General features: G+C 45.1%; 1 protein-coding gene across 1 annotated transcript in view; it reads right to left on the reverse strand.

The window, feature by feature from the left end:
- Positions 1-26,313, reverse strand: part of aff2 (AF4/FMR2 family, member 2) — a 156,997-nt gene that overhangs the window by 12,145 nt on the left and 118,539 nt on the right. Inside the window, exons 9-11 of the mRNA XM_036547901.1 lie at positions 24,029-24,066; positions 2,222-2,381; positions 19-1,044 (exon numbers count right to left, since the gene is read on the reverse strand). Coding sequence (XP_036403794.1) covers positions 19-1,044; positions 2,222-2,381; positions 24,029-24,066 — 1,224 coding nt within the window. The remainder of the gene's footprint in view (positions 1-18; positions 1,045-2,221; positions 2,382-24,028; positions 24,067-26,313) is intronic.

Below are 26,313 nucleotides of genomic sequence, written 5' to 3' on the forward strand. Positions count from 1 at the left end.
GTAGGGGTATACTCTTGCCTTGTGTTTCCTCTTGGATTTGCTGGCCGGTTTTTCGGCAGGGGTGGAAGCTGGGGACTGCCGCCTGTGCTTGCCAGTGTCCCGGGGTTCTGCCTTTGCCGGGGGTGGCTCAGGGGGGTCCAGCCCAGGGACCCGGGACAAAAAGCTCAGTTCGATCTTGACCCACAGTGACTTGATCTCATCCAGGTCCCTGAGCGGTGACAGCAGCTCGTTCTGGACCATAGGGATGGGGGAAAAGATGGGCTCTTCCAGGAGGTCCCCGACCCCCGGATCTGGTATGGACGTGCTGCTCGTGCTGGCCAGGCTGCTGACACTCAGGATATTGCTGTTGCAGTCCTTGGATTTGAGAACGCCCAGACTGCCGGGGCCTGGGCAAGGGGGCGGGACCTTCGCTAGCTCCTCTGGGTCAGAGTGGCACTCAGAGGACGAGGACTCTGTCTCAATAAACTCCTTGGATTTGGGGATGATCTTGCTGGGCCCGCGGTGTTTCTTCTTGTCCTGGGCGGGAGCGGGTGTGGAAGTGGGACGGGGCTCCTTCCTGGGGGCGGTTTTGCCACTGGTGCCTTTGCCCCTGGCTTTGGGTGGGTCCAGGGGCGGGGGCTCCTTCTCCTTGGGGGTGGAACCAGGGTTGCCAGGTTTGGGCCAGTTTTGGTCCTCCACACTGGAGGACCGCTCCACCTTCTTGGGCTGCTTCTTCCCTGTGCTTCTCCTGGCCGGAGCCTGCTCCGCAGTGGCCGGGGACTTGACTTTGGTGCTCTTTCCCTCAGAGACCTTCTGGCCCGTCCTGGGTTTGGCTTTCTCGCGGATGGGACTGAGTAGTGCTCGGTCCTTGGGATCGGCTTGCGCCAGCGCCACGCCAGGCTTGCCTTTGCCCACACCCTGGCCCTCGGCAGCCTGGCTGTCCTCAGGCTGGGAGCTGCTGAGTCCATGGCTCTCTGGCTGGGTGTTGATCAGGGCCTTGTTGTGTGGGTTCACTTTGTTAAGCCACTTGTCCAGTTGCCACTTGTTTGTAGACGGAGGTTCAGGCTGCCCGATTGGGGAAGACATTGAGAAAACGGTTAAAGTCACCTGAATTCAACAAAAAACCCATAAAAACAATGAATCCTGAAGTAATCTGTGACAATCAGGTGTTATATAGTGTGTGGAGCAATGAAACCTGAACATCATGAACACAGCAACTAACAGCTATATTTAGGGAACGCCTGAGGGTACTCAGACTCCTGTAGAGTTTGTGCATGAAGCATTTCCATCAATCATATTCTCACACATCATTTGTTGTGTGACATTATGCTTTGTGGTGAGGATAAATCTTTCAAATGAAAGCATAAAGACTGTCCTGAACGATTTCCTAAATGATGGGAAATCATTCAGACAAGTGGCGCTGGAAATGAACAGGCGAGAACGAACCATTAAAACGGGTGAGCGTGAGGCTGGGTTAACACACGATTCAATCTGATGTGAATGCTCATAAAAGGTAATCTTCCACTGCATTTTATTTCTGAGAGCCGGAATTTACATCCCTTGGTTTGGCAGCAGCTTTTTGGCTATTACTTTATGGAACAGTGAGTTTGAAATCAAAAGGACACATGACAGCAATAATGAAGCCTGACAAAGGAACAAATTAACATGCTGAAATGCAGGAGGGCTTCTTGGATAGTTAATAAAACACTGGTAAAGTGAGATTTTGAAGAAAAGTAAATATCCCTCTGAACATGTGAATGCATTCCCTGTGTGACAGATGAGGGACCTGACTGGCGGACCTCAGTGGAGAGCTGGCAGCTCTTCACACAGGTGGCTTGGATCTCCCTGTTGAGAAGCATTTACTTAAGTGGAACGGGACACGCCGCTATGGGGTGGGCCCTAAGCAGCCAATTAAGCTTTTAGAAGGACTCTACAAACAGCACCCCTGCCTCTCCGAACCCTCCCAGTGCAGGGTGTTTCTATCTATCCTTGGCCAGACTGACAAATGGCTCCAACCCCCTGCGCTTTATTCATGTCTGTCTTGTCACGGTACAGCAAAGCGAAACCCAAGACACACTGACATTCCACAAGTGATCAACTTAGGCCTTTAAGTGTTGTTTGGCCTTTAAACTTCCCTCGTGGCTTGAATTAAGCAAATTAGAGGAGGACATTGATTCCTCGTATTATGAGCTAACGACAAAGTGAAGTGGGGATGGCGTCTGTGGAGCGGCGTGTGTTGTACCTCTGGGGTGGCGGTGCGGGACGCCCCGTTGCACTCGCTGTCGCTGGAGCTGCTCTCGCTGTCGGAGTCCGATTCTGAGCTGCTCTCCGATTCGCTGGAGCTGCCTGAGGCGCCGCTGGAGTGACCCGGCTCACTGGCCCGAGCGGCGGGCCCGGGGATGCTGTAGGCAGGGAAACAACGGGGTCAATATAATGTGACACTGTTCAGACCACCTTCAACTCACTTCAACTCATTTCATCTTTTTCAAGAGGGTAAAAATATATTTCCTAGCGGACTAGTGCGGAACAGTGGTTACTCAACTGGAGTTGAATTGGACAGAATCCTGTGCAGGGAACTGTTGCGGAGTGTTGAATCTGAGCTGCTTTACTGAACATCTATCTGCACAAACAGTAATACGTCAAATATATCATGTTTGTGTCATCCTAGGCTAGAGTCTGTTATCCAAATGAATATGTGACATCAGTTGTCTCTCACTGGATGAGAATGCGTTTGACTTTTTCTTGATGCACTGATAATAGATCCAGGCTGCAGTGCCTGCTTTTCATGTCAGTGGATCAGTTCTGAGCTCCGCCCCGCGCAGCCTAAACCAGCGCGGGAGCTGTCTGCTCCGCTGTTGACACCGCTCCAAGCACCACATCGTCTGCTGCCAAGAAGCCCGACCATCAATCACAGAGCATCAGCTGCCACTTACACCCACTGACAAACCAGCTGAGGAATAAACAAGCTCGGGATGTGTCAGATCCTCCAACAACACGCACCATGCCTGTTTCCATCTTCAAGCGCCGCGGCTAAGTACTTGAACTTATGTGCAAACTTGCAGTGCAGTCACCTTCTCTTTTTAAGCCTGGCATTAATGAAAACATATGTCTGTCACTCAGCAGAATGAATACATTTTTCCAGTTCCATCTTACATTGCATTTTTCACTCTGGAGCACTCACTCTCACAATGCACTGCCTGAGAGAGGAATCTAATTATCGGAAATAATTGGAAAAGCGCTACAGAACGGTTTAAAAAGCCGTCGCTCCTTGTGAATATGTCAAAACGGGCTGAAGGTATCGCAGCCGCACTGTAAACAGTGGCAGCTCTGGCCATCAATGATGAATGGTTCTAAACAAGGCGGTTTGCTTACTCCCCACCTACGCAGTTATTCTTCCACGGGCGTTCGACATGTCCGCCACGCTCGCGCACGGCATTGATTTATTCACTGGATCCAGAAAGGCCAGAGCTATCTAATCCAATAAAATTCTCATTTCTACGGCGCTCTTCGGTAACGAAGACCTCCGATTGTGTTACACGGGGGACAAACGCGGGGGCGGGAAGAAAATTAAACACTTCTCTAAAAGGTCATGCATTTTTATGCTGGAGAGAACTGAAGAGGCAATGTTGCGAGTTATTGCACCAGAGCCGGTCCGAGAACTACCCATCTTTAAAATGATTATGAGACTCCAAAACCAAAAGGCATTTAGAAAAAGTCATCTGAAAAGAAAAAAAAAATTCCTCATGTTACTGGGATTCAGCAAATTTATTCGGATTCCTGGCAGTTTAGAGCAGTGGCTGCTGAACAGAACCAGAGGTCTGCAGGTTCAGATCCTGGGAAAGAGCTGTGCCCTGGGGCAAAACACCTACCTAAACCTTATTATGCAGTAGACATGCAGATACATAAATAAGTATGCATATGAATGATGTCAATTGTAAGGTATGTAAGTTGTGCTGGATAAAGGCGTACGCTGACTAAATGTACGATTTCAGGCTGTGAATGGACCACCCCTTATATCTGGGTTTTTTACTGCTGATTGTGAAGTGCAGCCAAGGGGTTTTAAAAGGCTGGATTACAGCATTAAGCACTGAGGGACTGATGAAGATTGTAAGCAGTTTGGGTTAATGATTAAAGATAGAGAGGAGCGCCAAGGCACACACACCTCTGCCCTGCCCTGGCAGTGCCTGCTGTGTGTGACGGCACCTTGGCGTCTCCTCCTGGGCCCCCGCTGCTACAACGGGACCGAGGCCAGAGAGACAGCGGTTTCTGATCTACTATAATACACAGGGGAGCACGGCAGCGCAAACACAGGCGGTGTCCCAGCGGCTAAGCCAGCCAAGAAAAACGCGAATGTCGCGGGTAGGTTAAGCTGCCATTGAAGTGACAGATATCGCCGAGCCTCAAAAGAGTGCTTCCCTTAACCGGGGGTTAGCTGTGACTGACAGCTGGTGGAATCCCCAGGTGAGATTGGCGGAAATAAAAGGAGGCTGGCTCAGAGCGCTAGGCCTCGACCCTCCTCTCACCTCCTCTCCCCGGCAGAGTCTTTCTCCTCAGACTACCCCGCGTACTCCCAGCATCCGTCACTGTCTCCCCACAGTGCTCTTCTCTGTTCTTCACAGGCCTCCGCTCTGTCACCTTACACTACCTCTCCATTCTTTACTCCCATTGTAACCATTACATATCATTTCTCAAAGCCGCCCACAAAGGGGACCTTCCACCAAGCGCCCAGAACAGTACAGCTGGCTTGTGTTTTAATGAAAATATTAGGTGTGCCTCATTAACAGTACTGATGCACCAGCACACTTACAATGTTTATAGCTAATAATTAGTTATAATTAATAAATGTCATTTCACACAAACATTCATATTTATGTCTCACTCATAATTTACCTTCTTATTTACAAAAACTCCAGTACAACACTACCAGTGTTCAGAATAATGAATACATGCAATTAATATTTGTTTAAAATGATTTCCAAAGGATTAAAAAATAGTAGTAATTAATAGACAATTTAAAAATGACTCAACATACAAGAAATGGGGGGTTTGATGCTGGGAGCTCTAAAAGCTCACAACAGTCATAAAAGTCACAACCACAAGCTATTATGTCAGCATGGTAATGTGACACTGTCATGAGACAACACACAAACTCTATTAACATCCTGTGAAAAAAAAAGAAAAAAAGAAAAAAAAATCAAACAAACAAAAAACACCAAAACAGCTGACTCGCATCATGTAGGACTGAGGAGCTGTGCAGTGTTGTAGCTTTATCTTTGAGGGTAGTCTGTTACATAATTTTTACATTACTGGCATTTGGCAGACACTTTTATCCAGGGTGACATTGTTATCCATTTATACAGCTGGATATTTACTGTGGCAATTCTGGGTTAAGTACCTTGTCCAAGGGTACAACAGCAGTGCTCCAACTGGGAACTGAACCAGCAACCTTTTGGTTATTAGTCCTGCTCCTTACCACTGCCATCCCAAACAAATAAGGAGAGATGTAGTAAGGACATATAAAAAGCTGAGTGTAGCTGGGAATTTTTTGGTTCTTTATCAAATGTCATTCTTATGCTTTAGGAATAAGTGCAAAAGTAAATACACTGCCTATATCCATGGAATGTAGTCCTACACTTTTTAAATCTGATATAATATTAAATAATTAGGTGGATTATTCTCCAGGTGGTAGTTGTGCCCACATCCGGCTGTGTGTTTGGGATTTAGCTCAAGATCGCTCATCTGAAACCTATTAATAAATCCTTTTTGGTCCGCTTGTTTTGGTTCTGAAAATGTAATTTAGCCTCTTAAAAAAGTTGTACTTTCTGTTTTGAATTTTCTCCATATAAGGAGTGATGAGAGTGGTGACAGGACACAGCGTGTGTTATAATTCATTATAAACTGGAATCCATCTTCCAAACTGTTTTTTGATTCCTCCCAAAGATGATGCCCTGGGAGTCCCAGAACTCTCTCTCACCCGTTCACAGACACATGCACATACCTGAAATGTAAGCCCGCTTAAACTTGATTAATTACTCAGGGACGTTGGTAAAAAAAACCTCTTGCCAAATCATTGATTCACTTTGAATTAATGAAAAATCATCTTAGCGGACTCAAAACTTTCTGGCTGATCATCACTTTATCTTTACCACTAGGTGCAGAAAGCCGCTTCTGGGAAAACTCAGCATCCTGATTAAAAACCAGCTAAACACACAAATAAATAAGCTAAAAATAAATAACATTTACTCATTTTCACACTGCACACATCCAATGAAACAAACTGGAGCCTAGTGCAGGGCAGGAGAGAGATGGTGCACACGCTTCCTCTCCAAGGCTCAAAGCATTTGGCACAGGTAGAAAAGAGGGGCGAAAAGGGAGTGAGGAAAACAGAGAGGCAGGGCCGTCTCCTGGGGGATTGTCAGGGGTCACAACCAAACAGAATCCGTCCGATCACGGCGCCTGCGGTGGCCACGCAGGCAGCTTTAGAAACACTCTAGCATTGATCTGTGATTTTCTCCTTCTATTAACACTGATGCCGTAATCCCAGATCGATGGTGCCAATAGACGCCCACCAGCACCGGGACAGAGGAGGCTTTCCATGCAGGACTGCAGGGAAAAGTCAGATCTGTTTGAAAAAAAAAAGGAGCTGGCAGCGTTTGAAGGAATTCAGCTTGGAAACTCATTGAAACAGCTCTCTGTACACAGTTCGTCCGTGTATCCGAGCCAACTTTGAGGCAGACACGTCAGCCGAGACCATGTCATTCCCAAACTGACTCAACGAAAGCCATTTGTGATCCCCTGCTTGATTTTCATGTGTTTGTAGTTTCTAATTATTTCAGCATCTAATGCTAATATCAGGCTGGTGTAAACCCAGAATGAGTTCATTTAACATTTTGTTATCCCCCAGGTTCTACTGTCCAGGGGAAGAGCTGTCATTTTTACTCCTCAATAAAGTTGAACCCTAAATTATAGATGAATACATTCTGCAGCAGTGTGAGGAGACTGAAACCTGTGCTGTGCTCTTTCTGCAGTGTTTTGATATCGTTCCCTTAGACAACCTCTGTCTGACTCACATTTCCTGGCGAAGCATTGCCGTGCCAGTATTACCAGACATACCTCTCAGGTATTAAAGTGAGCGTTATCATTTTCATAGAGACTGAATCACCATCTGAGGAACCTAAGGACAGAAGAATCTGATTCCCTTTAACATTACACTGGCAACGTGGTGTGTGTATGTGTGTGCGTGTCTGTATGTTTGAAAGAGAGTTACAGGGAGAGGATAAGAGAAAGAAGGTGCTTGAGGGGTATCATCATTAATTTAGCCATTCTCACACAGTCACACTGTGATATTAAATGATCTTCTGCACAACTCGCACTCTGTTATTTTTATAAATCACCCCAAAGAACAACTCGACACAGATCTCTGGAATGATAATGCACGCTCCCTCCCGCCCTTAAATTTATCAAATCTCTTAATTGATTCAATCGACGTTCCGCGTTCTGGAAGCGCATGGCGGCAACCGCTGACGTGCTTCTGTGATGGCATAAGGACCCCCCTCTGAAGACTGTTGTGACTGTCACATTTAGGAAAACCGATTGCAGCCGGCGCAATTCCCTTGATCGATAGTTTGGCTTCAACGGCGTCCTAATTCTCTTAGAGGCCCGTGATCCGGGAGGCGTGCTGGCATGATGAATTAGAGGCGTCGCTATGCAATTCGGGAGGCGCGCTGACAGCCCCTCCGCACTTCATTTTTTTCGGGCCCGATACGGCGCTGTAGATTAAAAAGGCCATCCGCAAAAAATTCATCACTAAAACATGACCCCCGCGGAACAGCCGGCGAAGCGGCCCCTTATTTGTTACGATGGAGCATCCGCGCAACACTTCCTTGACGCTCCTATTACTTTACCAGGTCCCATTTCACCAGAGTCCCTCATGAACAATCTCCCTCCTCTCACACCTGAGACCAGGAGTAGAAAAGTCTGCCGTTATCTCCGCCCACACATAAAAAACACCCCTCAGTGCAAATTCCTTTGCTGCACCCTCACAGTTCAAAGTCGGTGCAATTTTACAGGCTTTGCATCTTCCACATTCAAATATTTCTTAATTATACTCTTTGTCTCTAGAGCTCTGTTTGGTCTTGTAGGATGGCTGCCATTTAGGGTGTTGCTGAATTCTTTTGCTGGCTTTGGCCAAATATCTACCATTATGGGATAGAAAAAAGGCATTCCAAGGTTTTTGGATGCTTTTCCCATGCCATGATCCCATGAGAAAACTCAAGATGGGAAAACCTTTTTCAGAGCAAAAGAGGAAAAGTCAGCAATGTTTTTTACATCTGTTGATTCTGGTGCATTCTTGAAAAAACAAAGCGTAACTCCACTTCTTTGAAGCTTCCCACGTGCTGCATTTGGGTAAAGTCCACTTTAAGGTCACTGTAGTTGTTTTGTCCTGTCAGGCCACATGAGAGATGATAATTCTCGTGTCCATTATGATGGCTCGACTCTTGAGGTGTGTCAGTGTTACAGTGGCAGGGCCAGACTCAGGGTTAGAAGGTGCTGCTTTGGCCTAGATTCCAGCTGGTTTGGCCCATATGTCTCATGGGAGATCTGAAGGAGGTAAGCCACAATACTTCCATGCCAGGAGGACCTCCTCTGATCAAACATGTTGTGGACGGGACCGACTTCCTGTGAGGGCACGTTGGTTGAAAGACAGATAAATATACAACAGCACTGGTTCAGTTGTGGTTTCTCTGCATACTGCACGTGTAATTTTATGCTCATTAAACCTTTAAAGGCCATTCTGCTCTGTGTTACTCTCAGCGGCAGAGCTGTGGAGTAAGTCTGTTAAAGTGACACGGCTGATGACTAACCTGGTCTTGTCTACCACAGAGAGATGCTTAATTAGATCATAAAGCTTGCCCGGGGAGGCCGTTTGTACAAAATGCCATTTTACAAGCAGATCTGAACTCTCAGTGAGACAAACCGTCATAGCTGAAAAGGTAAACCGCTCAATTATCAAGGTAAAGGTTTGCAAAAGGCTTGTCAGTCTCTGGAGGTCAGCACACAGATAATTAAACAGCCATATGATAAACTATACTTCTGGTATATTAAAAGACAGAAGTACTTTGCAGTGTGTGTGTGTGTTTGCATGTGTGTGTGTGTGTTCAGGAAGCAGAGAGGGTTAAAACCACCTGAAATCTATCAGCCAACAAAGAGACACAGAGTATATTCCACAACATTCGATGAACATCCAATGACTGAGACTTAATTTTGGCCAAGCGAGCACAGCCTCATGATAATAGATCTATGGCACATCCTTAATTGGCCACAATTACAGGTAACACCCATGGTTTGTGCGTGCGTGCCTGCGCGCTTCCCTGGGTGGCATTGACACCCGACCCCTGGCGTCAGTGTGCCCTCTTGCCCCTCCCTGCTGGCGGGGATTAGTGCTGAGTCATGGGGATCCCAGCGTCAGATCACCCTCTACACTGTAGAGGTGTAAGCACAATCAGCCTAAACGCTGACACACTCATTCCAACCGCTGCAAAGAATCTAATGAAGCAGCAATTTCTATATCGTTACTCACGGATGGATTAAGTCAAGGGAGACGGAGGTAGAAACAGACTGCCAGCAGACATCTGGATTCAGTCCCGCACCGAAAGAGGTTTTAGTTATTGTGGGTTTTGGAAAATATACATGTTTGTGTCATCAGAGGCCGCTCTTGTCGTTCTGGCCAGATGTAGTTGGGGGAATCATGGATGTCCAACCATCTGAATTCATTTTTATGCATCAATATGACCACAAATTAAGCTGTCATTCCAGCACAAACACAAAGCTGGGTTGGTCCTAGATGCAAGTCCTATTTACATTTAAATGGCATATCTGTGGTTATATCTTGTTTTAGGAGATCATAAAGCTGGTGAAAATTCAGCCATAAATGAAGTCTTGATCCATTACCTGTCGTGAAGTACATAAGCTCAGGTACTAGTGGCCATTATTTTACTCATTAATTGCCTCCTTCATTATTGTGTCAAGTCTGCCTTTAGAATTTGACGTTAATCATATCCGTTATCCGCAGCACTGGATGTCTCATCAAAAAATATGGCTAAGGATGAATCAAGCAAGAGGCTCAGGCTACCGCAGGAGTCATTTTGACTCAGCCAGCAGTTGGCTTGTGGATTTGTCACAGCTTGTAAATATTCCAGTGCGCTTCACACAACGTCATTACTGTGGACCAGCAATAAAGTTTAGTGGCGTCGGGGAACTCAAAGGGTGGATAAATGTTAATGACATTAAACACGGAAAGATTTTCATTTGAAAATCCAGACTTTCATAAATTTAAAAAGACAAATTAAATTATATGTATTTGATAATTAAAAAAAAAAAAAAAACTGATTTTCTTTTTTTTTTTATCAGGAAATGAGTAAGTAAATGAGACCTTGTTACCACAGTTCACCACATGCCATCATCTGTAGAAGCTACCACATGACCTAAGTGGATTGAGTGTATCACCAAATCCCCATTACTCTACAGATGCCAGGAAATCTAAGAGATAACCACATCAGAGTGAGACGACCGTATTCGCCACATTCCCCAAAAGCTCACTGAGCATTAAGTGGACAGTCACCAATACTACCCTGACCTGACGACTATCTGAACAGCTAGTGGTGGTGGTCACCTTCGCAAGATTGTGTGGTCAAGTGATCTGTGCCCAGACTTCAAGGAAACACTGGTCTCTTGATGAATCACCATGGGGCTCCAGGCAAGATGTTTGGAGGATCCAGGGAGAGACACAGGCGGAGGGTGAATATCTTGACTCCCCTCCCCACCCACGTTCAGATCTTGTAAACAAGGGCCGAGATGACAAGGTTACTGTATTGCTCTCTCTGCAGAAGCAATAATGTATTCCGGCCCGTTAATGGCCTTGGCTCCAATTAATCTGATTGTCTCAGAGTGAGGCTGCCCTGGCTGTCTCAGCGCATTGGCGGCATGTCCATCCTGATCCCCCTCCCACCCCCCGAGGAAGGCTGCCGCTGTCTGCCGTCGGGCCTGACACTGCGGTGTGCGGCAGTCATTACGGTGCCACAGTGCATTAGCGCAAACATACCTGACCCCGCACCGTGGCACAGTGGAGCTCCACTAACGAAGCTCCATTATGGCACCGGAGCCATTGTGCCTGCGAGTCTACGTGATGCCGCTGAACTGCTGATGGCTCTGTCACACAGCTGCTGTCTGGCCCATCTCCAGAATGCAGAATTGTCTGAGCGTGCCAGCAATAATCACAATTACCATTATATCCTTATGAATGAATCACAATCAAAATCCTGTTTGTAGTTTTGGGTTATTACTGGAATCAATCCAGATTAAAAAAAAAAAGAAAACAAAAAAACTCCCCCGTTTTGGATCACATTGACGAGCGTAAATATATTTGATGGAACTGCTGATTGGGCTGTATTATGTAGACATGAAAATAGTAAAATGGTAAAATCAAACTTGTTCAATTCACCAGTTTTTCCATATATAATGTTTTTTTCTGCTTTCATACTCTTTCACAAGCTTTGTCTGTGCTTCTGCGTGGTGACTGTAATATTTGGTATTGTACATACAATAAGAAAACTGAGCGTCTTTAAGTGGAATCTAAATGTCTGCTGCTATGATTGACAGTTGTAGGGAAAAGATATTTAATACTATGATTATAATATTAATCATAATATTAGAATTAATATTATATTACCTGCCCACAGGAGTGCAGTCGCTCAGAAAGAGCTCCCACAAATAAAGGCAGTAACTCTTAAGTATTTACTAACAAACAAGCCTCTTTACTGAAAAAACACACCTGATTTCCCAGACAGAGACAGTGAAGAAAAAATATACAATCTAATACAGTGTCTGATATGAAATTCTGCAGAAGTTGAAACCCTATGAACACAAAGTGATTCACATTCCTAGAATCAAAAAGTGAATCATCTTCAATGAAATTCCCGTAAAAAAAATTAATTCCCGTAGACACCCCCATGCATTCCATGATTTGTTTAGAAACAGCTATAACAAGAGCACATAATCATCTCACACGTCCTTGTTAAATTTAATTTCATTATGTAAGTATTTCTAACACCTCTGTTTATGTGGCCACACCTCTGTCCCCATGTTTTCGCTGTCTTTTGAGGTGAAAGGGGGTCCGCGGAGGTCTGGCCAGACAGCCGCATCTGCAGCTGCGCCTCATTACGGCCCATTTGAGGTTCCTGAAAGGAGAGCCCGGGGTTCACGCGGGGGGAGGATCGTCCGTTCGCATCACAGACGCCGAGGGGGAAAAGAGAAAGAGGCACGGCGAAGGAGTCGTTTGGCGCCGGAGCCCCCCTATGCGCCCCATCTGGGGTTCCTCCGACACCTGGTCGCGCCGCGGCAGACGGCCGCGAGCGCGGCGGCGCTCCTGTTCTCAGGAAATGCGGCCGAGTTCCCGGCTCTTCCGGCGCGTTTTTTTTTTTTTTTGGCAGCCCGTGAACGCGGCATCTGTTCAGACTGGTAACAAAAACAAGAGGCTCTGGGATGCTTCCAGATCAAATAAAAAGCAATCGCTCTCGCTCTGAGGAAGAATATGCCGACACACGCACCAAAGGATATTGTAAGGAATGAAAAGTAAAAAAAAAAAAAAATACCTGCGTTATAATAGATTTGGGAATGAATCTGTATATGCAGGACTAATGCGAAAGGCGCAATTCACATCTTTTTTCCAGTCTGCTGGTTTGGAGAGAAAAAAAAAAGACTAAAATATCAAAGCAAAATCCTAAAATGTTTTTAATGACAATATTGCTGTTGGCCTGTAAACCGTCTTGTTCCCCCTGACAAATATAATTTGTAAACAAATTGAGATCCCTGTGCAGCGGGGCACACACTGCCCACGTGGGTGGGGATCGCACCTCCAGTAAAGATGGGCAGTCATAGCTCCAACTCCCATGAAAACAAAGACTGAATGTAGGTCACATAGGAGTGAATCAGCTGTGCTTTACCTTAAATGATAGCCTTTTTTTTGACTGGAACAGAATGTATGCTAACATGCTTTTGGCTACACATGCAGATGGGATGAGTCTTGTTAGATGTACAGGAACAGTGGCTGTGTGTATGCATCTGGTGGTGGGGGCTTTGGTGTTGGGTGGGGGTCTGGAATCTGGAGAATTGTCGTCTGGTTTTTTTTTTTTTTTTTTTTTTGACGCAGACACAATATAAAAGAGATTTAAAAGAACATTAATAATTTGGAGAGCTTGCAGACATTTTTTTGTTCTTTTTTTTTCTCTCCTCATTCATTTGCACTTTAAAAAAATGGCTGCCCTGTAGACCCTCTGCGCTTTTATGATGCAGACTGAAAGACAGATGAGGCAGGCACTGGCTCCCCGCCCCCCCCCCTTCCCTCACTCCAGAAACGCACATGCATAAAGCCGCTGGAACTGCAGGCTACGGCGTCAACAAGATGGGAAACATTAAAGTGAATAGTGGGTGTTCTCTTTGCACCTTTTTGCTTTGATAAATATCTTCTGGGAGGTCATTTACAAGAAATACTACTGGTTAAACAAAAATAAAGACCTCTTTTTCAGTGTGAGGATGCCTCGTGCATTGTGTGCTGTGCTTGGACACTGGGTGATATGTTACCTTTTCTCTGTACTGCCCTGCATGATATCAATATATATGGAATTACATTAGGGCTACAATTAGTTTAATTCTAATTGTCAATAAAAGCTCTGGAGAAAAGTCTATTAAATCCAGCCATGTGGAACTTTTTTTTGGGGACGATAGATGACACCCTGAATATATCTATGCCTACTACAGTTGGAGGTGATGATTTTATTTTTGAGCCATGCTTTTTAAATATACTTCAGACACAAGCTAATTAAACACTACCGCTAAGCAAAAATGATGGTGATGAAGTGACACCACTGTTAGTGTTATGTGCATGTGCATAAATTTTTAGAGGGAGACTCGTCTCCAGCTATATCCTAGATATTCCTGGCTATAGACCTTTGACTCGCATGGCCGTATATTACCTGTATCAAAAAGAACAAAATCTGTCATAACCCTTACCCTGACTATTACTGTTATTTATGTGTTTATTTACTTGGCAGATTCTCTCCTCTAGCGTGAAATATAAACAACAGGAGCAGAATACAATTAGCAAACAAACAAGTGTAAATACAACCAAAGGTACAGTACTCAGCTACAAGCCTTGACCTGAATATCCTGAGGCAGTACAATGCTGTAAATACAATGTTCAATGCAAATGAGCTTCCCATCAAATTAGGAGTAGTGGGACTTTAAAACTGAGATATTCAACCATAATAATAAAAAAGGATGGCATAAAAGCAAGGCACTGTTAAACTATTAGCAAATAAATGAATATGCAGTAGAGACACAAACAATGTAACATTTTTTATAACTCTGCTGTTACATCTCCCACTCTCACGAAATGCAAGAGGACATCTTTACCTTGAGAATCCTTTCCTTACTCTGTTTACACGAGAGATGTTAATACCAAGTTTGTGTTTCTGCATCTACAGATGGTTCCACTGGCTGTAAATTGGGCTACTCTGTCACTCTGGTGTAGTGTGGAAACTGGCAGGCAGGTCCCCAATCCAGGCAGCTGACTGTAAGATTCTGCGACACAATTAACATGTGCGCTGAAAGGCAGAGATGGGGAAAGGGGATTTATGGGAGGAACGCCTCACAGTCAGACATGCAGGAGAGTAAAATTTTCGCCTCTGAGTTATAAAAGCAAATGTGGAGTGACTGAGTGACATGCAATATAAACAAATCCTGCTGACTGTGACGGCGACCGAGAAAATTTAGCTTAGCGGTTTGTCAGAGGAGGAGGAAAGACAAAGGAGAGAGATGAAGAGAAAGAGAAAGAGACAATAAGAGGGAATGAAAGAGAGAAAGAGAGACAGCAAGACAGAGTGAAAGAGAGTGAAAGAAAGAGAGACAGCAATAGAGAGAGAGAGAGAAAGAGGGCATGCAAAAGAGATAGACTGAGAGAGAGAGAGAGAGAGAGAGAAAGAGAGAGACTGAGAGAAAGTTAGGGGGGGGGGGGGGGTGCACAAGTGACCTGACAAGACTGTGAAATTAAAGTAAGCGAGACCTCCTGTCAGCTTGCGATGGGTGAGAGCGGAGATAACTGTGCCCGCTCCTGACAAACCCAGAAAGGAGGTGTTGTCATTAGCGCCTGGCTGTCACCCAGACCTCTGGAAAAGCCGTCTCGCTCTCTGGAAGCATCAGAGAGAATCCAGGGGGCTCTCTGACTGGTAAATGGACTATGGTTTAAACCACATGTGTCCAGTGCACAGTTCCAATGTAGATGAAAATGTATATTGACCCCGATGTCAAGCTTTACTCAGCAGACTGGACCATCTTAGGGATACACATACATTCCTACTGATACAGAGACATTAAAGCATGGAAACATGAACCAGACTGAAAGAACAGCTTCAACCCTGTATTTAGCCAGTTCTGAAATGAATGAGAATGAGGCTCTTGAATCATTGTCAGGACTGCAGTTAGCGTTGTGCTAAAACAATGGCATGTCACAATATGGGCTCCTCTAATTGTCCCTCAGAAAGTAAGCTGTGATTTCATTTCATGATTACATAGACTACAAATCAAAAAAGAAATTCAGAGCAAGTGCACATGTACAGATGCAATTTTCTCTATTGTTAGCGAGGAGGCAAATGAGTTTAGTTTTGGTGATTAAAAACAACAAAACAAAACACACAGCTGTGATTAGATTACATTTTAGGGGTTTTCAGGGAGCACACATGATATTCAGTTAAAAACAAAACCCTAAAATTAGCAAGTTATTTACTAGTTAAATTCAAAAATGGAAATTGAACTAGATATAAATAGTTTCATCCCATATAATCAAATCATAAATACATATTTCAGTGTTCACAGTAAAAAATATCAGAAAGAAACATCTCTCTGATGCCATCTATTAATGTTGTACCATCCCTATCCAGCAGTGCCCACTATGATAAATATTAATGAGAATGATACTTCCACCACAGTCATTGCTTTCAGGCTGTCAGCATGTCAGATCAAATTTCAAAGCTATTTTTTGTACCTTTACCATGCTAATTGAGATATAAAATATATAGTTTAGCTTTCTAGCAGCTCGTGCCATAGGCTTGTGAAAGAGGAAAAAAAGGGATTCTCTGAGGCTGCACTTCAAATGCGGCTGTCTGGTGAATTAAAGATGCGCGGCGTCGGCGCGGCTCAGGTGAGACGTCTGCGGCTCGCGGATCAGTGGAACAGGGGGCTGGGAGGAGCGCAGCCGCTCCGCCGCCTCTCCTCTGAAGTGTTGGGCGGGAAGGCGCGGCGGGCGCTTTGTACCCAGGCCTCGTATCACGCGCCGGCCACGGGGGTAGCCTATGGAACCGCGGCGTCACGAGCCCCACCCCCCTATTCTGAGAGGGGGGCTGTCGGTGCCGGGGCAGGGGTTTCGATCTTGGAGACCCCCGGGGGGGGGGGGGGGGGGGGGGGGGACTGGGACCGTGCTCCCAGGTTCTGCCCCCGGCATCGCGCCCCCCCCCACCTTCCCCTGGTGTTGCAAATCACCCCGACTCCTCGGAGAGGTGCGCTTTGATGACTTCAAAGGGTAGCCCTGGCGATTTGATTGGCGAGGTATGAGAGGGCTTGCAGAGGGCCCGAGAGGATTGGGATGGTGCCAGCTAAGGTTGCTTGTGATTTCAAAGCTGGACCAGTGCCCTGCCTGCCCCCAGCAGAGGTCTGATGGAGATGTGGACAGAGGCCCTCCAGAGACAAAGAGAGAGAAATGCTCCACACTAGCTCTCTGACACTGCCTCCCTACACTGCCTCATTCCTTCCTTCCAGTCTCATGCCGCAATTGAAAATGCTGACAAACTGTCTGAATCCTGATTTTGTGCTAACCTGGTGACCCACAAGTGCAGCTGTTTTAGGGGACCATGATATCCCATTGAATACAAACAGAACATTTCAAGTGTCAGTGATTTTTTTATTAATCTTACACAAATTTTAATACTTACACTGGATTTGCAGCACAGTTCTACAGACATCCACAGAAACAACATTCTTTGGTTAGACATTCTTTGAAATTTTCCAGGAAACCAAAATCTGTTTTGGATTGGATTTAGATTTACACATCAAATAATAATATTAAACTACAGATATCGTTTTCCAGAGAACACCCTTGGGTGCTCTTCAATATGTGCTCTATTACTGAAAGATGTAACCTTTGGTATGTGACATCATCTGTGGCTGTCCTCCACAATGACTCTACCACCTCTGATAAAAAATGTATTCTCTCTCATACAAATACCAACAGTCATGTGCTGTCTAAAGCACAATTGCTCAAAGTATTCTAATGACTCAGCTGACCAAACATGTGATGCTATGCCATTTAGAGATGCCATGAATAAAAGTAACCACCAGGAAAACTGAAGCCTGTGACCTGACAAAAAACAATGAGATTCTGGAGGGGGGTTGCAAATTTTGGAAAGCTTGTCACGGTGCAAAGCAAGGGTTGGAAGCAGGCAGAGGGGTTTTGTAACATCTCTATCACTAACATAAAGCTGGAAAACGTGGACCGAGCACATGGCCAGCTGTGTAGCAGTGTTGGTTTCCAAGTGTCGAGCAGCAGTTTCCCTGGCTTGCCAACTGCTTGTCTCCCGGTGACAGATTAACGGGCAACGGATAAGTCAAATCATACTTTTCATCCTTAAACCGCATCAACCCGCAGTGACCACCTGGGCCCCTCACATCCCCTCTCTCACTCCCTTTCTTTTCTCATTCATGGCCCTTCAGTAGTTACTGTGCACAAATGTGCAGGACATGGGCTCTGTATAGTTGCGCTTGTGAATGAATTGTCTCACCGATCCAGGGGAACATACATTCTGAAACCAGACACAATGAGAAATTAGTGTTCCAATCTGCTTTAATTGATGGATAATCTTTGGCAAAAATGAGACCGCTGAACCCAAGACGTGCAGTCTGTACTTTACTTTTGGATTTCAGGCTGGCCACCTGTTCTATCTTTGATAATTGCATCTGATCAAGACTAAAATGTCAAACTGATGCACTGATTCTGCAGCACTCATTACCAAATTCACAGTCAAATTTGGTTGTGATTATTTTCCACCATGCTGCTTTTTGGCAGATATTCTTTGCAATAGTTCTTTTTATAATATGAGACCTCAGCATTTTTAAAGTCAGTGTGAATCTAACAAGATCTTACCAGATGCAGTTAATGAGAAGTACTTCAGACACTTCAGGCAGACTCACACAGGAGTCTTTGTTGAGGAGGATATTGGATTTGCCATACCCTCTGTGATTGATCAGGCTTTCCAGTCCCCGGGGGGTGGTGCATGTACCAGACCACTCCTCAAATAAACTGTCAGTGAACCTGATGAAGTGTCTTTAGGAAATTGCAAGGAACGCAGCCTGGTCTGGACTCAGACAGGCTGTCGTGCGGTTTCCTTCCTCTAGGACTGGGGTCAGCCTTTGAAGGCGTGAGCTGACAGATATCACATGGCTGGGAAATCGTGTTGAAACATTAAGCTCCCCGACTGGTGTCTGTGTTTGCTTTCTCTCCCTTCCTCCCTCTCCGATAGCTGAACAAATTAGTGGAACCATAGAAGTACTCATCTACCTTGATCAGTTGCTGGTCATGCTTCACACACACACACACACACACACACACACACACACACACAAGTACACAGCCAACTTTTGAGAAACGATGCACATGCCCATGTTGCAAAGTCCATGACCTACGGCTCTGTGTACATTACCAAATTACTCCATTAAAAGGATTCTACTGCTTCTTATGCCACAAGTGTTTCTCTCAGTGCTATGGCTATAATAATTGATGGGAAGGACTTCAACAGAACAGAAGTGATACAACATTAAAATTGATTTTTGTTTATATGCTTAGCAAATGCCCTTGCCCTGGCATGCGACCTATTTAACATTTTTACAAATTATCCTTCGATAGAGCTGTGTGTTAACTAAAGCAATTCAGGCTAAATGCATTGCTCAAGGGTACGACAGCAGCGTTTCACTAAGGAATCAAGCCGACAACCTCCTGGCTCTGTGCCCAGCTCCCTAACCCCTACTGCTGCCCCTCAAGATCCTCTCAAGGTCAAATCCCTAGGGCAGGGCTTGCAAGAATTTCTACTGTGGTTGTGGAGGGCTTGCTGAAATCGGAGCAGTGAATGGCTCCATGTGTTTCAGTCATGGGAGCTTTGTAATTGTTTCCAGTCAAGGGTCGGCTTCCTCATCTCTTATGCCAACCTGGTCTGGGGTGATGCATCATGGGAACGCGGAGTGCAGAGGGGAATTAGGAGATTTTGGCAATGAGTGCGGCAGACGAACCAGCAAGCTAAAACCGCCGGCCCCCGCAGCGGGGGCATTTTACGAGCAAGATTAAAGTATACTTATCAGGCACTTGTCGCCGTACCACCTTGCACTCAGCCAATTACCACCTAATGCATAACATAGCTGGGGGCTTCCATGGTTAACCACATATACAAGTAATTAAATATGGCTTTCTGCATTGGAGAGGTGCATCAGACCTCAAGCACACCAGCCAGGTAGGGTAATTACCTCTCCACACGGTGCATGCCTTCCAACTCCACAGTCGCGTTCCATTCACATTTCCTGAACAGCGAGGATCTTGCATCACCGTATAAAATCAGGTAATAATTTCTAACAGAGGTGTAACTGAACTAGGTTTCCAGATTACCATTATTAAAGCTCCACCGTCTTCTTGCCCCGAGTACCTTTTTGATGAGGAATACATACTTAATAAATGTCAAGACATGGCTATGATAGGATTAAATCATGCCACGTACTTCCATTTCGAGACATGATGTATGTGTATACTGAAGAACTGTTTCATTTCCCAATAGTGATGTATACAGTATATACACTCATAAAAATTAAACGAATTAAATATCTAAAATACAAGGGATATTTGGCCGTGTTTCTAAAGTGTACCTTAAGACTTTCGCGTAACAGCTGTACAGTGAGTATATTAACATGCATTGCTTTTTAATAAAGACTGGCTGCCCAGTGATACGTTGCGAGGCTGAGAAAGAAGAATAATGAGAGCAGAGAGAACAGTGATAGCAGAAAGCCCTCTATTTCTGATGCTGGTTTTTTTTATCTCTCTCTTTCCTCGTCTGTGGTGGCAGTGATGTTTTTGCTGCTTGGCTGCTCACACAGATTGCCATCGGCCATGGCTCGTCTGTGGAGGCGAGCTCGATACGCACGCTTTCTCACCTTCATAACATTTGCTCTCCAGCGTTCGCATTCGGTGGACGCAATTTGCAATAATCAGACAAGTGGACACGCAGAGGCTCCCCTTCGGCCAAAGTCCCAGTGCATCAACAAATAAAAACTGACACCGATATAATGGCAGTTGAACCTCGTCGCCGTCTGCAACAGATGAGTAATGACCTCAAAGTGTTTATTCTGGTGTGAATGTTAGAATATGCGGTCTGAGACAAAGCGCCACGTGTCTTCCAGCACACATGCTGAGCTCATTGTTCAGTCTGAAGACAGATTTATGCGGCAAATATAACGACCGTGGCAACGGTACGAGCATCGGAATGAACAAACGGGACTCCTCCAGTCAAAAAAAAAAGACATTGATGTTTACCGGAATGGCCTCGGCTGGAGTCTGGTGCATCCTGTGGAGCTCTGAGTCCCAACCCAGCTGCCAAAACAGGGCCTAATCTAGTGAGACAAGCCCCCTGGTGCACTCACGGCAGGGGGGGTGGCGGGGTACGTAAACCCAGCACGCAGCTCAGCTGTGTGTTAGAGGAGGAGGAGACCGGGTGATGAGAAACAGAGACTTGGGGCCAGCATGCCCGCTGATGTGGGTACTGCATTCCTACAGCGCGAGTAAAACCCCGGGGGCAGGAAACTCGCAGCCTCCGCCTCCCAGGTAAATGCGATTTCCACAGGGTGGAGGGAGCTGATGTCACATAGCAGGGCTCCTCTCAGTAGCGGTAACGTCCCCGACGGGCAAGTGGACAATGGTAGTGGGAACGGCGACGCAGGGAATGAAAATGAAAAGAGTGAGACAAAGAATGAGGGGATGTGAAAGTTAATGAGGATGACAAGAAAATGAAGCAGGAAAGAGGAAGAAAAAAGAAATGGGAAGACAGACAGATGGAGTGAGAAATTGAGAGAGAACGATGGAGAGACAGAGGGAGAGAGATTAGGGCAAAAGAAAGGGAATAAGAGATTGAGACAGGGAAAGAGGGAATACGAGACTGAGAAAGAGAGAGAGAATGAGAGTTTGAGAGAGGGAGAGAGATGGAGTGAGAGACTGAGAGGGAGAGAGAGGAGGGGACAGACTGAAAGAGTGAGGGGGGAGAGAAAGAGAGAGGGAATGAGATGCTGATAGACAGAGAAAGAGCAGGGAAAATGAACTGACCTCAGTTTCCACTCGCAGTCTGAGATTTCAACTTGGAGCAACCAAGTCATAAAAGGCTAAATATGTGGAAGACAAGCATCACCTTGCAGCTAGCTCCATGTAGAAAAAGCTTTCATTGTACATTCAGTGCTGACCTCTACATTAAACACATAACTATTCCCACCTGTTAGCTTGCTATTACTCTGGGTTCATGAGTCAATTTTGAATGCCACTAACTTTCATTGTTGGCCTCCAATGAAGTCATATAAACAAACACAGACACAGCCTTAAAGAGAGTGAAGCACACATTTTTTATCTAGGATCTTAAAAAGCCTTTCCCCAGGATTCATCTAGAGGTGTTAACAGGGTCCTTCACTATGTGCATTTGGGGGTCAAGTTCTTTTGCTGATACTGTATATTACTTTTTTTATTGTCTTCCACAGACCTATGTGATTCATCAGGTGAAGCTGGAACAGTACATCAGAGGAAGTACTCCAAACATACCCCAAGACATCCAAAATCTCTCCAGACCATTACCGGTGATGTTTGTTTGGCTGGGTATGGAAGCTTAGGGGAATTGTTCCCTGGACAATAGTAACAAGCAAAACATTGCTCCAAAACCTTAACCAAAAGATCCGGCTGCAACGTGATGTATTTTTAATGGTGCAAACAAAATCACACTGGCATTATTTTACCTCTCCACTGCACAATACATTCACGCAGACCGGCAAATGCATCACACAGCTAGAGAGGTGCTCGAGGACTTCCGCTAATTCGTTCCATTTCTCTTCCTCTCCAATGGATGTCAATAGCACTTAGACGGGGATACAATTTATTAGTGTGTGGCATTTGTCCAGGAGCCACTCACGCTGGCGGGAAGCACGCTATCACACGTGCCTTGATAGGTGTATCGTGTTTTTTTAAATAATGCGCGTGTTGTGTCACATACACAGAGATGAACTGTCTCTGGTCCCTGGCTTGAGTGGCTCCCTGGGGAGCGGCTCCAATGGTCCAGAGCCAAGGCCATCACTCCTGAAAGCCCCTGAGGAGTGGTGTGGGACAACACCCTGGTAGCACAGTGAGCGTTTGCCTCCAGTGTGTCTGCATGCTGACTCCGCTCTCTGTATTTGCAGGATCACTTTGGGTAGCAGCAGGCTGCTCTGGGCTCATCTGTAGGCTAGATTTTAATGGGTTGCTTTCCGCTTCTGGAGCCGAGTGCTTCATACCAGAAGGACAGACAGAAAATCCCAGCACTGCTCCTCATCATATCACCATAACCTAAACCCACGGAGAAATCAAGAACGTCTGCATCGCACTAGTGTCACATCTCCTCCACCAGAGCATGAAAATCACTCCACTAGTGTTTCACCTACAGCATTCAAATTCTCTCAGAATTCTGGAGAGGATTACTATAAAGCATAGACTCAATATGGAAATATTAAAGATACGGAGGTCTGAACCTTGACTGAGCACATTAGACAGAGGCTGATTAGCTTCAAGCACCATTAGGCTAATGTGCAATGTACAGGAGGAGAAAAAGCCAGAGCAAAGTGAATTCGAGTCATAAAAAAGTCCCAAAGCGGGCCGGCCACAGAAGCCTACCCCGCTATTGTGCGGTGGGCAGAAGGTGAAACGGGACAAGTGTTTGTAAACAGGGATGGACACAAAGCAGTGTATGCTCCCAGCAGGTAATCTCTGGATCAGAACCACATCTCACTGCAGAAAATTCAAAGCCAAGTCCAAATAACACCCTTTAATTCCACACTCTTGGGGACACAGTGGGGTAAGGCACGGGAGGGGGGGTTGGGCTGGGGGGCGTTTGATGGTGGAGTCTGACTCAGCGGTTCCCTGCTCCTCCGCCCCTCAGGGGTCCGGAGGAACGCGGTGCAGGGAACACGCCCGAAGAGCCGGTGACGGGTCCCCTCGGATCGGGACGTCCGCCGCGTTCCGGGGAGCGGCGGCTGTGGAGAGCGCTCACAGTGTCTCCCATCCCAGACTCCCTTCCCGAGAAAGAGCCCCGGGCCACGTTTCGCACAGCCTCCTAATGAGGCCCTGTGCTGGCTCATTCATTCACCAAAGCAATAACACCCAAATGATTATAAATACACATACGCATGAATATTTATGCGCTCCCGCAGAAGCAACTTCGCGCCTGGATTCTGGGGTAAGGTGCTTGCTCTTGCTGCTGAAAATTGGTTGAGCCTCTAGGTCAAATCGCGCATAGATTGCAAAATTTTATGGGAATAAATTGTTTATTTGAATTCAGTACATTCCTCTCCATGCCTGCTTTTATTGTAATGCATAACTGATCTGACATACCGAACAATCTTAACCCTCTGTGCATGGCATACTATTGTACTTGTAGTATTGTACTTTATCTTTATTTATTCAGTAACCAATTTAGAGTTCATAACAGATCATCTTCATCAACTGGCTTGAATAACTATTAATACTCAGAAATTTCAGGAGGGAAGACTTGGTGTGAAAACAAGAATTATGGGACCTCACACAGTGCATAGTTTGTTACCCAGACATAAAAACTGTATCCCATTGTCCTGTATTATTATACTGCAGTAACAAGTGCAAGACCAGAAAACCACACTGATCACTTACTTGAGAGGTGTACTTCTCGTCTTGTTCTTCTCTGAAGCCTGCCAACAGAACAGGAGCATGTTAGGTGAATCTAGTTTACAAGGAGACTTATTACCAAGGACAAAGATCAGAACATGAGGATCTCAGAACATTACATGAATTTAAGGAGATGAAAAGATGCAAGGATAAGATTTCAACAGATGCATGCACAACTACACACATGCTCGCAGGCAAGCACACACACACACACACACACACACACACACACACACACACACACACACACACACACGCACACACATGTACACATGCACACACACATGCATATGCAAACACACACGCACACACATTTTGCTTTTACTGCCCCTTTGCCTTGAATCTTGAAATCTAAATGATTAAAAGAAGTAATGAAGTGTACACCGGTAGATCAATGTTAGCTGCCGAAGGCACAAAAAATTGATTCCTGCGATTCAGCTATTGGAATCCCTGCAGACAGCAGCCCTGGAGTCTGGTACCTTTTCCTTAAAAGGCCTTTCAGCTCTGGCCTTCAGAGCATTCTACTGGATTCCCCATTGCACCAAGTCATCACAAATTAAGAACAAAAATGAAACCCTGACCTGGTTGGTTTTAAACCAACACCAGAAATAGACCAGGTTAGACCATATGTTAAAGTGTAAACATACCAGTAACTGCCTTTTTCCTGGGCTGTTTTTTTCCATGCAAAGGATGATCTCACATTTAAAATACATTTAATACTCAAAAGTATTTTCTGTCTAACCCCCAATTTATTATTCAACAGAATACACATCTCTCAAATACAGAATGTTACCACACATAAAGCAGCTTTGTGGCAATCTAAACAAACCTTCAAGGGCAAACACTATTTATCACCATTCTCCCACATTATTAATGTTATCTTTGCACATTGGGTTGGGTAACACTTTACATTAAGGCTACATTAGTTGAATAAATGATGAATTGATACTTTACAAAGCATAGATGTAGAATTAAGCAGATGTAATAGACACATGACCATACAGACTGTGTGCTTGATGCCAACTGTTCCAAGGCTAGGTGCTTTATACCATTATAATGGATTAGAAGCTGTAATGGCACATTAATTACACACTGGTGTGCATTAGACATTAATTAGTCATAAAGGTGTGGATGCTTACCACTTTACTATAGGTGCACAAAGAGGATAAATTCATGATGTACTACTATGAGTTAATGCTTAACAAACTATCATCATAATGCCTTGATTCACATTAACTAATGTAACCTTAATGTAGAGTTAATTTATCCTTTTTTCTCAGTTGTTTGATTTTCTCTTGTTGTGTTACATGTATTAAAAAAAGAATGCAATATTTTCCCGATGACACCACAAAACTCGACACATTGAGAGTCAGATGAAGACACAGACAAGATGCACAGGAATCTAGACAGTTTATAGTCAATTTAGAAGCCGCGTCGAGCGGGTGTCACTGACATTCCTCTAGTCGTCAAAACCATGATGGAAAAACACAGTGAAGGGTGTCAGCTCCTTTAAAAACATATTTATCCAGCGAAACGGTGATCCCAGACGGCACACAAAGAACATCTATGCGCAAACAGCATCTGATGCTGAACTGCTGGCCACAGCAACCTGCCCTGCCAACAGTAGGCACTGGAGCTCAGTCCTAAGTTTATTGCAGTGGCCATTGATCTGTGTATGGGGCATTTATCATTCACGAAAGGAGCCAGTGATCTTCACAGTATATTAGATGAAACAACTCAGATCATCTGTCAACGGCGCTCTTATTGCCGTTTCCCCCTCTCTGTGGGGATTTGGGCTCCTTCGATCCTTCGGACGTTGCTAGGCAACACGGCTGGGGGGGCATAGCTTCGAGTGTGGGTGACACTCTCTGTAAAAAACTGTTTAAATGGATGGAGGCCTCTGTGCTTCTGTAATAATATTAATAACATTATTAAACATTTTCTGTTCAAAAAAGTCAATTTTATATTTCGGTCTATTATAATACAGGGCATGAAACAAACAAAAAAAAACCTGGTCCTCGTATAGCTAAAGCTTGCACTGGAACTCACCAGGACATCAGGAACACCCACCTCTACAAGTGTTTCTATACGGTTAACTCTGGGACTAATTGAATTCATGCTGGGTCTGTTAGACAGCCCGCATCAGTAAATGGGAAAGTAAAGGCCTGTGCTGTCATTGGTTGCACATCAGCTCCATGCAACTGTTTCAATTTTGAAGATTAGCTTTTGATTATCCAGGATTTTACACATCAGATAAAAATCCTCCTTGC

The sequence above is a fragment of the Megalops cyprinoides genome, chromosome 16, assembly GCF_013368585.1.
Source record: "Megalops cyprinoides isolate fMegCyp1 chromosome 16, fMegCyp1.pri, whole genome shotgun sequence".
Taxonomy (NCBI): domain Eukaryota; kingdom Metazoa; phylum Chordata; class Actinopteri; order Elopiformes; family Megalopidae; genus Megalops; species Megalops cyprinoides.